The sequence below is a fragment of the Eschrichtius robustus genome, chromosome 8, assembly GCF_028021215.1.
Source record: "Eschrichtius robustus isolate mEscRob2 chromosome 8, mEscRob2.pri, whole genome shotgun sequence".
Taxonomy (NCBI): domain Eukaryota; kingdom Metazoa; phylum Chordata; class Mammalia; order Artiodactyla; family Eschrichtiidae; genus Eschrichtius; species Eschrichtius robustus.
In genome coordinates, this window is record NC_090831.1 from 116,001,131 (window position 1) to 116,017,049 (window position 15,919).

A 15,919-nucleotide genomic window follows, 5' to 3' on the forward strand; every position below is an offset into this window, starting at 1 on the left:
TGGACTACAGACCGGCCGGCTCTGGAGAGAGAACAAGAGAAAGTAGCCCCTGCATGGACGGGCCCTGGAGCAGATGGGGCCTTGTCTCTCCCGGAGCTGAGGCAGAAAGGCTGGAGGCTGGAGGCCGTCTCAGCCACCAAGAGCGGTACAGCAAATAATACCCTGGGGCCAGGTCTCCGACTCCCACATGCCCAAGGAAAGTTTTCATCAAAGCAACTACCATCTGATTTTAAATATACACTGATTTCTCATTCTGAATGCATTCCTCTAAAATAGGGGTTCTCCATTAGAAAGGCAAATTCTCAAGCCCCACCCCAGACCTACTGAAACAGGAACTCTGAGGGTGGCGCCCAGTGATTTGTTTTAACAAGCCCTCCTGGTGACTGACGGTTTCCAAAGCTGGAGAGGCGCTTCTCCAAAACAGCTCCCTACACAAACACTCCCCAAAGTGAGCCCCAGTGTACCTGCACTTGGACCCTGACACCTACGAGTATAACAAGGCAGAGACACAGCCAAGAGACGCCAAGTCAGACGATGAGCAGGCAGGTAAGGAGCTTGGCTCGCTGTGGGTAGCTGAGTGGGGAATAGTAAGTAGCTGGAAGCAGAGAGGTGAGATGACGTCAAGGGAGGACAGAAGTAGGAGAGGCTGCGAATGTCAATGGCTGAAACAGACAAAACGGAAGAGCTGCTGGACTGACTAGGCTCTCCGTCAAGTTTCACTGTGGGAACAACATACTGGTTCCCGAGCTTTCCTTAGCCGGAAATAGGGCAGTTTCATCAACCACGCTTTATGGAGCAACTGTAAGTACAACGTCAAGGTTGAGGAGGGAAAGAAAGGAGCAGAGTATCCAGTGAAGCAATCACCAGCCATGACTTGTATAAACACAAAACATTTGGAGTTGCCTTTGTTGCCCAAGTTTTTAGAGCAAGAAGTCCCCTTAGCAGCACTGCCCTTAGAACAGGGTAAAAGGGTCTCCAGCCCTGAACCCCACACTTTCAAGACCCCCCAGCCACACCCCTCCCCAAGGGGAGAGGTGTCCCCAGGGTCACCAGCTGGGCCCCTGTCCTCTTCCGGACCATGTTCTGGATCCCTGGGACCCTGGTAATCCCCGTCCAAAAGGCCTTGCACCCACTTGTAGGCCTTCCCCAGGCAGGGCCTGTGGGGTGCACACAGGGGCCGAGCAGGTGGCCAGGAGGCACCCCTAGGTCCGCGGGGAGGCGGAGGTGGTCGTAGGTTGGACACACAAACCAGGAATCGGTGGGCTGCAGGCTGCCCTGCACCGTCACCCTGGGATTCAGCAATGTCAAGTCAAGCCATCCCTTCTTGTGAAAGTCTGTGTGTTCAAATACTATGAAGGGTTACTCATTGGGATGGAAGAGCTTCCAAGGGAGGTGGGAAGCAAGACAGAAGGGACCCCAACAGGATCCTCTGTGGGGTCAGAATGACATGCCTGACAACAGGGATGGGGTTCAAGTTTTGGTCACATCAAAGAGAAAGAATGAGTCGAAGCTCTACCTTGGGAAATCAGCATTTTTTTAAAATTAATTAATTTTTATTTTTGGCCATGCAGCGCAGCTTGTGGGATCTTAGTTTTCCAACCAGGGATCGAACCTGGTCCCTCTGCAGTGAAAGCGTGGAGTCTCAACCACAGGACCGCCAGGGAAGTCCCAGCATTTTTTTTTTTTTTAAAGCCACTTAATGACTGAAAAGTGCTCTGAGATTCTGTGAAACTCATCACAATTGTACCGATTTCTGTGATTTTTTTCTTGTTGTTGTTAATAAGTAGTTCGTGGTGACAAGCTGCGAACTTTCTCAGGGAAACATAAGGAACAACTTCCTAACAGAAGACTCTTGAAAAACCAGAGCTGAGGGCATATGGCCTTGCTTTGCTCTGGACAGTGGGAAATAGCCCCCCGGGGATGGGCTCGGGGAGGTACCGTGGGCGGCAGGGCACCCAGGAGGACCAGGCCCAGGACCTCCCCCAGCTCTGGGAGAAGGTTCGCGGCTGTGACAGCCTCGTGGGACGCACACCATGGAGCTCCCGCTGGCAGGGCGGCCCAGTGAAGCCCCACTCAGTGGCCACTGTCCTGGAGTTTCTGCGCCCACGGCCGGAGTGACTCTCAAGGCAACGTTGAGGCAGCCTCTTCAGTGCTCTGGGCCTCAGTTTCCTCAAGTGTCAAAGGTTGATACGAGTGTGTGAAGACTGACCCAGTAAGATCCTGAGATACTGTGATCCCAGGGTAGAATGTAAGAGAGCCTACCAAAAGAAGAGAGTCTTTAGAAAAACAGAATCGGTCGTCCTTTGGTATCTGAGGAGTGCTGCTTCCAGGACCGCTGTGGATACCAAACGCCTAGTATGCTCAAGTCCTTTACATAAGACAGTGTAGTATTTGCACATAACCTACACGCATCTGCTTGTTTACTGTAAATCATCTCTAGATTGCTTGTAATATCTAATACAATGTAAACGCTATGTAGATAGTTGCCGGGTGCACAGCAAATTCAAGCTTTGCTTTTTGGAACTTTCTGGATTTTTTTCCCAAATATGTTCAATCTATGGTTGGTTGAATCCATGGATGTGCAAGCTGTGGATATAGCGGGCAGACTCTAAGTATCATGGCACTGCTAACACCAGCAAGCTTCCCTGGTCCTAGATCACGGCCACGAGGGGTGGGGAGGAAACTGGAAAGGAGCAAATATTTACTGAATGCCCAGATCAGGCATGCGGCTAAGTGCTCTGCCACGCTCTCTCGTGTGACCCCAGCAACAGCCCAGCTCCATCACCACGGCGAGCTCGCCTCCCCCCCCCCCCCCCCCGCACCACGTGGCTCACCCTCCGCTGCCTCATCCCCTCTATTACGTCCAGGCCAGGAAAAAAATTACCTTGTTCAAGTATCATTTTGATTATATTGGTTCCCTTTTCCACGCCATAAAATGTCTCTCGAATTAGAACCCATTTTAAGCCTTTCAACAACTGATCCCAAACACTTACCGTTCTTGGCTGCTGGTCTATTTTGTGCTTACCACTCCAGCCAAGCAAAAATGACCTTGCAAATGAATTCCATTATGCACTCTGCTTGTTCACCTGGTTACACCAGCACAAGAGCTTTGACTGTTTCTGTTGTCGCTCTGGAGAGGAAAACCTCACTTATCCGACATCTTTGGAAATAGGCCGATCCACAGAATTGATCTATATAAATTAATTTTCCCTCTTCCAGTAACTTAACCCTTTAAGAGGCCTTAAATCCTTTTGGGGGAGTAAGTCATGGTATAATTAAATGAAAGAGTTTCTTTATTTTAACCATTTTCTTATGGAAACATTTCTATAATACATTAGAGAAACTCCCAGTCTCAGTTAACAGAACATAATGAATATTGATTAATCTTTTCCTGATGGTGCAGGTCATCCTTAATGAATAACAGTGATCACAGTGTGCTGGTGCTTCAACTGTACCTGCCTCAGGGGTGTGTGCCCCCCGATCCCCGCCCCCATTACGAGTTCCCCTGTAATTCACTTTCCTGCAGAAGCTCCTGCTATCAGCCTGGATTCTGGTTGACTAGGTGCAGTGACACAGAACTCGGGAGGGTGTAACTTGCTGCCTCTCTGCACAATTTTAAGAACTTACACGTTGCTTTTTGTCAGAGCTCTGTAAATTCTTCATTAGGGGAAAAAAGATCAAACTTCCATAACAAGCAGTGAACCAGAGTTTTCAAAATTGCTTTACCATGTGACTTTTAAAAGGATTCCAGACACACATATTAAAATTTGCTTCCTTAATGCCATGAAACTAGAAGTTCTATACAGAACTGGCATGATGGATCACTTTTCTTATGATGAGCCCTTGGAAAATCATTTTATATTGTGAATAACAATTCCATAGGTTGAATCAAAAGGGTAACATTGCTCTAGAGGAAAATGGTAAAAATATAGGGGGAAAAAACCTTATTTCATCAGAATGCAATCTGTAACTACGTGAATCCAAAGTGTCATAACCCAATGTTATGGCAGGTTCTACAGTGATCTTGCACTGAGCATGCACAGCACAACCTGGGGGGAAATGCCCTTGTCCACTCTTATATTAAACTGCATTCTTTCTGTGACAATGAAGGTTTTATAAAGTCTACAGCATTAGCACAGGCAAGAGTCAATCAATCTTAATTCTACTTAAACACAGCGGCATTTAATTAATCAGAACCTACTAGAGCAAAATAAGTTAGGCAAGAATTGCTAAAACAGACTACTTTCAAAAACACTACAAATCTCTTCAATGCCGTGTTTAGAAATAAGTGGCTGTAAAACCGCAAAATTATTTTGCAGTTTTACAGGTTTGCTGCTAAGGAAACCATAAACAAGACGAAAAGAGAACCCTCAGAATGGGAGAAAATATTTGCAAATGAAGCAACTGACAAAGGATTAATCTCCAAAATTTACAAGCAGCTCAATATCAAAAAAGCAAACAACCCAATCCAAAAATGGGCAGAAGACCTAAATAGACATTTCTCCAAAGAAGATATACAGATTGCCAACAAACACATGAAAGAATGCTCAACATCATTAATCATTAGAGAAATGCAAATCAAAACTACAATGAGATATCATCTCACACCGGTCAGAATGGCCATCATCAAAAAATCTACAAACAATAAATGCTGGAGAGGGTGTGGAGAAAAGGGAACCCTCTTGCACTGTTGGTGGGAATGTAAATTGATATAGCCAGTATGGAGAACAGTATGGAGGTTCCTTAAAAAACTAAAAATAGAACTACCATATGACCTAGCAATCCCACTACTGGGCATATACCCTGAGAAAACCATAATTCAAAAACAGTCGTGCACCAAAATGTTCACTGCAGCTCTATTTACAATAGCCAGGACATGGAATCAACCTAAGTGTCCATCGACAGATGAATGGATAAAGGAGATGTGACACATATATACAATGGAATATTACTCAGCCATAAAAAGAAACGAAGTTGAACTATTTGTAGTGAGGTGGATGGACCTAGAGTCTGTCACACAGAGTGAAGTAAGTCAGAAAGAGAAAAACAAATACCGTATGCTAACACATATATATGGAATCTAAAAAAACAAATGGTCATGAAGAAGCTAGGGGCAAGACGGGAATAAAGACACAGACCTACTAGAGAATGGACTTGAGAATACGGGGAGGGGGAAGGGTAAGCTGGGACAAAGTGAGAGAGTGGCATGGACATATATACACTACCAAACGTAAAATAGATAGCTAGTGGGAAGCAGCCGCATAGCACAGGGAGATCAGCTCGGTGCTTTGTGACCACCTAGAGGGTGGGATAGGGAGGGTGGGAGGGAGGGAGACGAAAGAGGGAAGAGATATGGGGACATATGTATATGTATAACTGATTCACTTTGTTATAAAGCAGAAACTAACACACCATTGTAAAGCAATTATACTCCAATAAAGATGTTAAAAAAAAGTTTGCTGCTTTTTTTTTTATTGGCAACTATTTCACTAGCTTACTTTCTAATGGCAAAGTTACCCATCAGAAAATCACAAGTTGAATGGCTTTGCCCATCGTATCTTTTGCCTTTTCCATTGGCTCTAGACCAAAGATGGAGGAATACGGGCTGCAAGTCTGACTTGTAGCCACTCTCATGAACACCTCACTTACTCATAGAGAACCTGGAAAAACAGGCACGGCTTTCGCAGACTCAGAACCTCTAAAGAATCTGACAAACTGTCCTTTTCAAACCTGGATGAACCAATATTACACCGAATCGTCAAGATTCTTCTGTGCACTCTCTCCTCTTCTTTTGAGAGTAGTTCAACTTTTTTTTTTATGACTTATGTCAGCTGCATTCTGTTTGTCAGACTAAATTCTCCCAAGGTCGTTTCCTGCTCTGGGCTCCACACTCCCAATAGGTGGAGCTAGGTTTTCTTCTTCTACAACTTCCTTCCCTGAGGGATCTGCTGAGTGACCACCCGATCTATAGCCCCACCAATAAGTACCACAAAACTACCTGGAATTAAAGATCTCAGCCAGGCAGCAAAGCCAGGAATTAATTCTCCAACAGCCATGTAAGATGAATGGGTCCACTGGCGACGGAGCCGGTAACGCCAAATGCCAAAAACAGAAAGTCTCTGAGCAGCGTGTGCAAATTAGAAGTGTAATGTGTTTACAAAGATATCAGATGTAAGTAATGAAAGAGGAAGATGGACTCTTCTGCAAATGAGAGATGGTAATTTCCAGGGATGGTAATTTCCAGGGATATTTCTAAGGAAATTTGTAATAGGTATTTTCTACATTCAGAAATATTTTTTTGATTCCAAATAAAGAAAATATTTCAAGAGAAAATAGGGACGTGGGGTCTTCCCTTTATACCTCAAGAAACATGAGCACGTAAGAATTAAGAACCGATGCGAGGGTGCATGCATGCACACACACACATTAAAGGCATTCCATCTTGAGTCAGACCACGGTCCGGTGAGCTCATGCTTAGTTTTGACTTTCACTTCCCATGCAACCTGAACTCGAGGACAGACACCCTGCATAAACGTCTGTGAAATGGATGTGTTAAAGAAGAGCCCTGCCTGTAAAGTGGGCGTGACGGTGCCTATTTTGGGGCTGTTAGGAGGACAGGCGAGTCAATGTGGGTAGAGCGTGTGCCACAAACCAAGTGGGGTCTAAGTCGCAATTACTGCCATGAACTTCAGGCATCTTGGTTTCTTTTAGAGGAGAAAAAAGACCTTTCTATATTCCAGGTTTTCCCTTTTCTTTCTCTACCTCCAATCCCTCCCCCACCCCCAATAGGGTATTGCCATACAAAAGGGAACTATTATGAGTTTGGGCCTTTCAAGTTCACACTCCATCAGAGGTTATATGACATCTGCTGGCATTATTCTGAACCTCGCTTTTGACAGCAACCCGAAGAGCTTGAATTGTCATCGTAAGACCACCAGAAAGCATTGGCAAATGACACGTTCAGAGAACAATAAAAAATGTTCATGTATCATACCCTCCTGATCGTCACTACTTTGTTCCATATACACCTCAAAGGCGGTTCCTTTAAGATTGGTCTCTACGGGAGGAAGGAAGAGAGAAATAAAGAAACAAAAAATAAAACACAGGGACTTCCCTGGTGGCGCAGTGGTTGAGAATCCGCCTGCCAATGCAGGGGACACGGGTTCGAGCCCTGGTCCGGGAAGATCCCACATGCCGCGGAGCAACCAAGCCTGTGCGCCACAACTACTGAGCCTGTGCTCTAGAGCCCACGAGCCACAGCTACTGAACCCGCATGCCACAACTACTGAGCCTGAGCTCTAGAGCCTGCGTGCCACAGCTACTGAAGCCCGCGCGCCTAGAGCCCGCGCTCCGCAACAAGAGAAGCCACCGCAATGAGAAGCCCGCGCGCAGCAACTGAGAGTAGCCCCCGCTCGCCGCAACTAGAGAAAGCCTGCGTGCAGCAACGAAGACCCAACGCAGCCAATAAATAAATAAAATAAAATAATAATAATAATAAATAAATAAAAATAAAATACGAAGAATATGAGCAGCTGTAACTTGCATAAAGCACCAAATTTTCTTCTGTAGGAAAATTACGTTTGGTGCACTGATCCAGAGCTTGGCTCGTGGTGGGGCGGGTGCCTCCCCTCTGAGGAGCCCTTGGTAGGGAAGCCACCTCTGGGCGCTCCCTCTCCTGGCCTGCTGCCTGGGTTACGAATGGATCCTGATTAAGGGCAAAGATTATCTTTCATACTTTGGGATACTTTCCCAGAGGCACAGCTGCAGACCCTGAAACTCTGTTCTAATGGCTTGTTGCCTCATTTTTAAAGTGGCATAGAATGTGTCACTAGAGAAGAGAAATCCTCTACCTGAAACCAGCAGAAGCTCAGTGGGAATAAAGAATCTAGAAAAGTCACAGAGGGGGTCAAAAAAGGCTCTTTCTTCTGTGGCCATAGGGGGTTTATTGTTGCTGGTGCCCAAACTGGAAAAGGAATAGCAGGAGATCAATAATTGGAATGCTGCTGTTATTGGTTTTCTAAACTATTTGTGGGTTATTCTTTCCCTGGAGTTGTCATGCCTGTAAGCAGCTCAAAAGCTAGAGGGATTTAACACGCACTGAGAAAATGCCTACTACAGCCAAGCGCTTTACCTGTACTCGCTTCTAATGGAGCCCTGGCACAATCGAACAAGGCTTTAAAAAAAAAAGCTCAGAGAAGTTAAGTAACATGCCCCAAAGCCATATAGCTAGATTCAAACCCCAGGTTTCTCTGATTCAAGTATCGTACCACACTGTCCAGGATCAGGAATAAAATTAATGAGCCTTGATTCACTCTTCAAATGTGGTGAGAATGAAAACAATATTTATACTTCCTCATTTTAAAAATATAAAACATAAACACAGGAAAAGATATTTTTTGAACATGTGTCATCAAATTCTTTTAATGGAAGACGATTCAGAATCCACTTCTTGGTAGGTGTCTTCAGGCCCATCTGATGATAGACTTCAGCGCTACAGTTTTGGGAAGTCTGACTGTATAAGCCAACACTAGTGGACATGGCACAGCCCAGGGACAGTGGAACACAATTAACGTGGGATTTAGGGTCCTCCAATTCAGAACCTATGGCACTATAGACCTTTGTGGTTGGCCTTTGCACTACATATTGGAAAAAGCCTTGCTAAGCAAGTTGATGGAGTAAACATAATTGCAAGGCGAATGTTTAACCTTCTAAAGAAAATAAACCTTTTTAAAGAAGTTTAACTTGATCAGTACCAAGCCATTGAAAACTAATGTGCTATTTATAAACCTATCCTTAAAAGCAAGTCACAGAAGACTGATTATACTTTCCTACCCATTAATTTGTATTATCAAACATACCCTGTTTCCAACTGAGCATTTCTCTCTAAAAACCTGGCAGCTCAGAATGCTCCACTAATGCACTCGGGCCTTCACACCAAATCCCAGCTTGGGGCAACTGCACCCCATTTAAACAAATGAGTACACCCCTGAATTCCAGCTGAAATGCCTCGCCTGTCATTATCCTTCTCCTGAGAACTCCATGCTCAACCTTTCAGCAGCTTAAAAACTATCAGAAATCACTCTTCTTGGAGAATTCCACAGGAAAAGCCCTGCTCCTTCAGGATGCACACAAGGAGTCCATATGCTCTGATGGGGATACGGTAAAAATCAGGTTCGCTAAATCAAGCAGACGTCACCAAGGAGGGAAAAAGGAGGTCACTGGAGTCTTAGAGGAACTCACAGCAGGACGGGAATGTGGGTTCCGCAATACAGTGCCTGATTATAGAGGTCACCTGTCTGTTTTAGAGCACGACCGACAGTCTCTTTCAAAAAAGACCCAGACCTAAGCTTGTGCAGAGTGAAGCTGGGACTGCTTGAGGAGGGGTGAGAAGACTAGGAGAAGAATTACAAAGGTATGCAGAAACTCTCTCAGAATCAAAGGGCACAAAGCACAGGAATAATTAAGAGAGCACACAGACAAGACTGAGGGAAACCCGGGGTGGACCGGGGTGACCACGCAGCTCACCTGGGACACAGACGGCAGGCTTGCAAATTTAAAAAGTGAGCTCCTGAGACCTTTGAGATCGGTGCTGATTCTTACACCACAACATCTTACACACCCACAGGTCTTTATCTGGTGTCATGCACTAGAAGAGCACTGTTGGAAGAACAGGAGTGCCAAGTCTTGGCCTCAGGGGTATGGCCTACATTCCATCTGGATTTACAATGCGAGGGACAGGAGGAGAACAGCACGGTTCCCAGGATGGCTTTCCACAAAGTTGACTAAATACATCCCAACCCACACATCCAGCCCCTTGTGAAAAGGGAAAGCAGCCCTTTACTATAGTTCTGAATTCAATGCCAAGTTCCTTCTCCAATGCTCACCCGGAGTGTCCAGCAGAGGGAGTCTCAAAAGAGGTACTTAATAAAGAGAAAATTGTTTCATTTTAACACTCCACAGACAGTGGAAGCATTGACTGTAGCCCCCTCCCAGAGACACAGACAAACAATGAACGCCCGACTGGGTCCTCCTAGCGTGTTCACAGAGCCACCGGCTCGCTCTTTTCTGCGTGGTGGAGTGATCAGAAATTTCGTTTTGTTTTGTTGAATGGTTAAATGGACCTTGTGTTCTTCAGAATCAAAGAGGAAAGCCCCTGAAATAACATCTCTCTGTTGCCTTCTAAACAGGCCCCTTTGTTTCTAAGAGAGTCTGAAAAAAAAATATTTACAGTCCATAGGTTATTTACAGCCTCATTATCCAGGACCTGACTGGTAACTTTATTCCATCCAGAAACCTAATTCATTTGGAGCCCTGGAACTAATAACAGATTTTCTTTTCAGATAAGTTTTTTTTTTAAATCTGCCTTCATAATAGAGATAAAACTATTAATGCGTTCCCTGTCTCACTCGCCAGGACTGCTCTCCGGATTTACAGAGGATTAAAATCTCCTCACCCCTCCTCTCTGTTCCCCCACAAACCCGTGCCCCTCTCATTTGCTATTTCATCCACAGAATATCTGAACAAAACCGAAAGAAAGCCGGATGGACTGACGCTAAAAGTATGTAAAGGCTGCTACTTCAGTGATTGCACGAGAAAACATTTTCACGATGAAAATGACTGAAAAAAAATCAAGCACCCTTTGGTTCAAAATTCCTCCTATTACAAGCACACAAAAAACACACTGGAGTGTAAAAACTTAGTTGATTCCAGTTTGATTTCTGCCTGGAAGCTGACAGAACTGACTGAAGAGAAACGAAAGAGCGAGGGAGTGCAAGGGAAAACGTAGCGCTCGTGCCTTCCGTTCCTTTCTTTCTTCCTAAAGACAGATGAGAAAAAGGACCCGACGCCAGGTGAAGGTGCACGACGCAGGTTTACCCAGACCGATCGAGACGAACAGACGTCTTGGCTGCCTCCCCGACTTGAAAACCTAAACTACATTTTTCCCTTACACACGCTAATGCGGGGAGATTTTAGCCTACTGCATTGTTCTGCCTGGGTCTGAAATGGACTTTTCCTCTCTACCCCCTCTCATCACCTAGCCCCGTACATTCCGATCCGACAGCCCCCCAAAATCAGGCTCGCGAAGAATAAAGGAGCGTGGGGTGGGAGTGGAGGGAAATGGGAAGGGAGCTGCGAGGACAGAGTGGAAAGCACATCATCTTAAAGGTAATTTTCTTTGGGGGAGGGGGGAGGAGGAAAGCTACACCGTATCACCTTTATTTATTCCAAATAAATAAAGAGCACCGTCATGGGTCTGTCTTTTCCCCGGCGCCCCCCTCCTAATTTCTTTTCTTCGGCCAGGAGCCCACCCTCGCACCCACACCCCCCCCCCCCCGCCTCTTTCTCCACCCTGGAAATAAGATCTGTTCGATTCCGGATCCCGGCCGCTCGCTGGGCGAGGGTGGGGGCGGCGTGGAGGGGGCGGGCAGCCGGTTCGAGCCCCGGGGGTGGGGCGCGGAGGCCGGGCGCCCGGGGGCGGCGGGCTCGGGGGCTGCCCGGCGAGGGGCGGCGGGCAGAACAAAGCTGCGGGGGCCGCGGCAGCCAGGCGGCGCGGGGCGAGCGGGGTCGGCGGGCCGGCGCCGCTTACCTTCGTACACGGGGGCCATCGGGGCCGGGGTGTCCGCGATTCATGGCAACGGAGAAGGGAACGCGGCGCGCGAGCTCGGCCCCCCCAGCCTCAGTCGGAATCTGCCATCTTGAGCCTGTGTCTCCGCTCTCCGCGCAGCCGGGGCCGCCAGCGCCCGCATCACCGCCTCACTTGGCCGGCGCCGGGGGAGGGGGCCGGGCGCCGCCGCCGCCGCCGCCGCGGCCCGGGCCCTGCGCGGGGCTCCGGGGCGGCCGGGCGGGCGGGCGCAGCGGCCGAGGCCGAGGGCCGAGCGGCCGCGGCCCCCGAGCGGGTCCGCGGTGGGGCGGGAGCCGGGGCGGGCAGCGCGCGGCCAGTCCCCGGCCGGGGCTCAGCTCAGCATGGCTGTGTGTGGGGGCTTCGGCAAAAGTTGCACGGGAGGCGGAGGAGGGGCGGGAGGAGCCGGGGGAGGGGCGGGGGGCGGGGGCGGGAGCGGCGGCAGAGCGCGAGCGAGCGAGCGAGCGAGCCCGCAGAGCGGATTCCGCGCGCAATCGAGCGCCGATGGCACGGATGCGAGGCGGGGAAGGCCGAGCCGAGGGCAGGAGCGGGCGAGGCCAGGGAGGCTCGGCGAGGCCAGCGAGGCTCGGCGCGGCCCGGTGTGCACACGCTTCAGCTCTGATCGGCAAAGGGGAGCCGGTCCGCAGGGGTAGCAGCCAGAACTTTGTGTGCGCGCGCGAGCTGGGCGGGAGGGGGAACAGACTAGAAGGGGAGCCCCGGCCGGCAGCGGCTCGCCCTTCTCGCACCTGGTTGGCGCTCCCTGAGATCGGGGTGCGATGAATGAATGGAGGAGTGGGCGCACGCCGTCCTCGGGGGGAGGATGAGTAAGCGGAGGAGCTTTTGAAATCCAAATGAGGTCAGAGATGCAGAAGCCATTCCGAGCACGCTTAAGAAATGCAGCCCCCGGGTGGTCGCTGGATTCCTGCGGGAATCAGGTTTCCGCCCTGTCCTCGCGCCTACGGTGTCCTGAGGGCACCCCCCGCCCCGACCCCCATAATCTGGACGCGTGGTTCCCTCTACCTGCCTCAACGCTCTCTCCGAACGGGTCTTCAACTAAACACGCTCCAGACTCTCCCCAGCCCGAAGCCTCGCCAGTTCACTGCTGCAGCTTCTTCTTGGATTCTGTGATGGGATGCCCTGCCATCGCCCCCAACTTAAGAAGACGGGAGCCTCCTCTTAGTCAGTGACACATAGATTGATCATAAAAGATATTCAGTGGATGGCAAGCAGCTTTTTTAAAAAAATGAAGTGTACTAGAATAGAAAAGATTAGACCCATTGCCCTTAGTAAGAGTAACTTTATTTCATAAACCTTTTCTTTCGGTTATATATACAGGACAACTGTGCTGGACCACGATACAAGTTGTATTTCCTGCTGTGGGTCATAGGTCAGAAGTTTAAAATCTGTATTTGGGGAATATAAAATAATGAACAAGCCCATTATTTTCCCACTACCTCTTATCCTTTCCAACCTCCATACCCTGTCACCCACCCACCCCAAAAAAAAACCCCAAAGACAAGCCCTTTCACACACTTACCTAGTTTTGTTAGTAGCACATCATTCCCCCTTTGTCTCAGGATGACCTTTGACTCTGCCGTCTTCCTTGCCCCCATATTCAGTGCTACACTTTGCACTGCTTCTCTTAGCCTAATGTCACTCACATTTGCAGAATCCTAGATTACCATTGCTAAAGGGGGTCTCAGAGATCATGTGGGCCAGCCCCCCTTTTAGAATTGAAAAGATGAGGCCCAGGGAAATGAAGTATATTGCCCAGTGTTAACACAGTATTAAATCTTAGAGTTCAGTATGGAGATTCCTTAAAAAACTAAAAATAGAACTACCATATGATCCAGCAATCCCACTCCTGGGCATATATCTGGAGAAAACCATAGTCCGAAAAGATATATGCACTCCAGTGTTCATTGCAGTGCTATTTACGATAGCCAAGACACAGAAGCAGCCTAAATGTCCATTGACAGAGGAATGGATAAAGAAGATGTGGTACATATATACAATGGAATATTACTCAGCCATAAAAAGGAACGAAATTGGGTCATTTGTAGAGATGTGGATGGACTTAGAGACTGTCATACAGAGTGAAGTAAGTAAGAAATAGGAAAAACAAGTATCGTATATTAATGCATATATGTGGAATCTGAAAAAATTGGTATAGACAATCGTATTTACAAAGCAGAAATAGAGACACAGACGTAGAGAACAAACATATGGATACCAAGGGGGAAGGGGTGGGGTGGGGTGGGATGAATTGGGAGATTGGGATTGACATATATACACTATTGATACTATGTATAAAATATAAACTGAATGAGAACCTACTGTATAGCACAGGGAACTCTACTCAATGCTCTACGGTGACCTAAATGGGAAGGAAATGAAAAAAGAGGAGATATATGTATACGTATAGCTGATTCACTTTGCCGTACAGTAGAAACTAACACAACATTGTAAAGCAACTATACTCCAATAAAAATTTTTTTTAAAAAGGGAGAAAACAAAAATCAATCAATCAGTCAATCTTAGGGTTAAGCTCTTGGCTCCCACTCTGGTGTTCTTTGCTTCATACCATTCATTCATTCCCTTTCTTCTATCCCCCTGCCATCCTTTACTGGTCCTCAACCCAGTTCACCCTGAGCACTTCCACCTTCAAAACATACAGTTTGGACCATGCCATGCTCCTGCTAACAACCTTCAAGGAGTCAACCTGTGCACGTAGGGCTGAGTTTCCTAGCTCCTAGGCTCTGAGTCAAGGCAGGCAGGCTCCGACTTACCTTTCTAAGCACATGAGTTCAGCAAGTCCCTGCCTCTCCAGCCAGACTGGTTTACTCGTGGTCCTCTCTCAACCTTGCCCAGCTGTGCCTTTGTGCCTTTGTCCAAGCTGCTGCTTTCCCACCAAGGATGCCTTCTCCATCTTCTCTCTTTAACCAGATTCCACCTGTGCCTGACTCATTTCCTCCACAAAATGGCCTGAGGTAGCATGAGATTAAGACAGACCTGGTTCCCATCCCAGCTCTTCCACTTAGTAGCTGTGTGAACTTGATCAAATTATTTAACCTCTCTGACCTTCAGTTTCTGCATCTTGATTATAATGAGAATAGTAATAATAATAATATTCTTCCCTGGTACCTATAAGTCTCTATCATGGCCTTTACCATACAGGTATCATCTCTCGTCCCCTTTCCAGCACTATCTAATAGAATTTTATGCAGTGCTGGGAATGTAATCATTTGTGGCTCTGGAGTGCATTAAATGTGGCTGATGTGACTGAGGAACTGAATTTTTCATTTTAATTGATTTTGATAGCCAACATATGGCTAGTGGCTACCATATTGGATAATGCATCTCTAAACTGTAAGCTCAATGGGGGCAGAGACCATCTTGGTTGACGTTATAGCTCCAGCAATGAGCACACTGCCTGACACATGGTAGGTACTGCAAAAATATTTGTTCGATGAATAATAGCTACCGTTTATATAGCATGCTCCCTTGTGTCAAGCACAACACCAAGAACTTGGTGTAACTTATTTCGTACAGTCCTCCCTACAGACCCTGGGGTGGGATTAGATTAGAGACAGAGTTTGTATAGAGGGCTGACAGATGGTAGAGTTCCATAAAAGGTGGTTTTTATTAGCATGAAAACCTCCCTGTGACCCATCCAACTGATTTTTTTATCTCTTCTTTCTCCTGCCTGTCACACACACCCTGTTGGACTCGGGATACTCCAGTCTAGATGGCTGAGTCTCCTTTTCTGTATTGGCACCCTGTCCCCACAACTGGGTCGGCAGCATCTTGGGGCAAGGTCCGTGGCATACTTGTTTGGATGTCCCTCGGCTCAGGTCTTGCACTGATTCATGTTTAGTAGTTGCCTCTAACTTCGTCCCCGCTGCTGTCTAGCCATGAGTGATTCTAGGCAGTCTCACTCTCTGGAATACCTCCTCTGTCCTCCCAAAATTCATATGTTGAAACCCTAACCGCCGGTACCTCAGAATGTGACTGTATTTGGAGATGGGGCTCTTTAAAGAGGTAATTAAGTTAAAAGGAGGTCATTCGGGTGGGCGTTAATCCAATATAGCTGGGGTCCTTATAAAAAGAGAATTAAGACAGAGACACCAGAGGAAAGACCACATGAAGACACAGGGAGAAGGAGGCCCTCTGCAAGCCAAGCAAAGAGGACTTAGAAGAAACCAACCCTGTCTACCCTTTGATCTCAGAGACTCCAGAACTGTGAGAAAATTAATTTTGGTTGTTAAAGCCACACAGTTTGTGGTACTTTAGTATGGC

General features: G+C 47.4%; 1 protein-coding gene across 2 annotated transcripts in view; it reads right to left on the reverse strand.

Annotated features, from left to right (window-relative positions):
* The window catches only part of HIPK2 (homeodomain interacting protein kinase 2), a 188,041-nt gene extending 176,260 nt beyond the window's left edge, over positions 1-11,781 (reverse strand). For both annotated transcript variants that reach the window (XM_068549561.1, XM_068549559.1), the window contains exon 1: positions 11,588-11,781. In XM_068549561.1, coding sequence (XP_068405662.1) covers positions 11,588-11,606 — 19 coding nt within the window. In that variant the 5' untranslated portion in view covers positions 11,607-11,781. The remainder of the gene's footprint in view (positions 1-11,587) is intronic.
* Between the last annotated feature and the right edge of the window lie 4,138 nt (positions 11,782-15,919).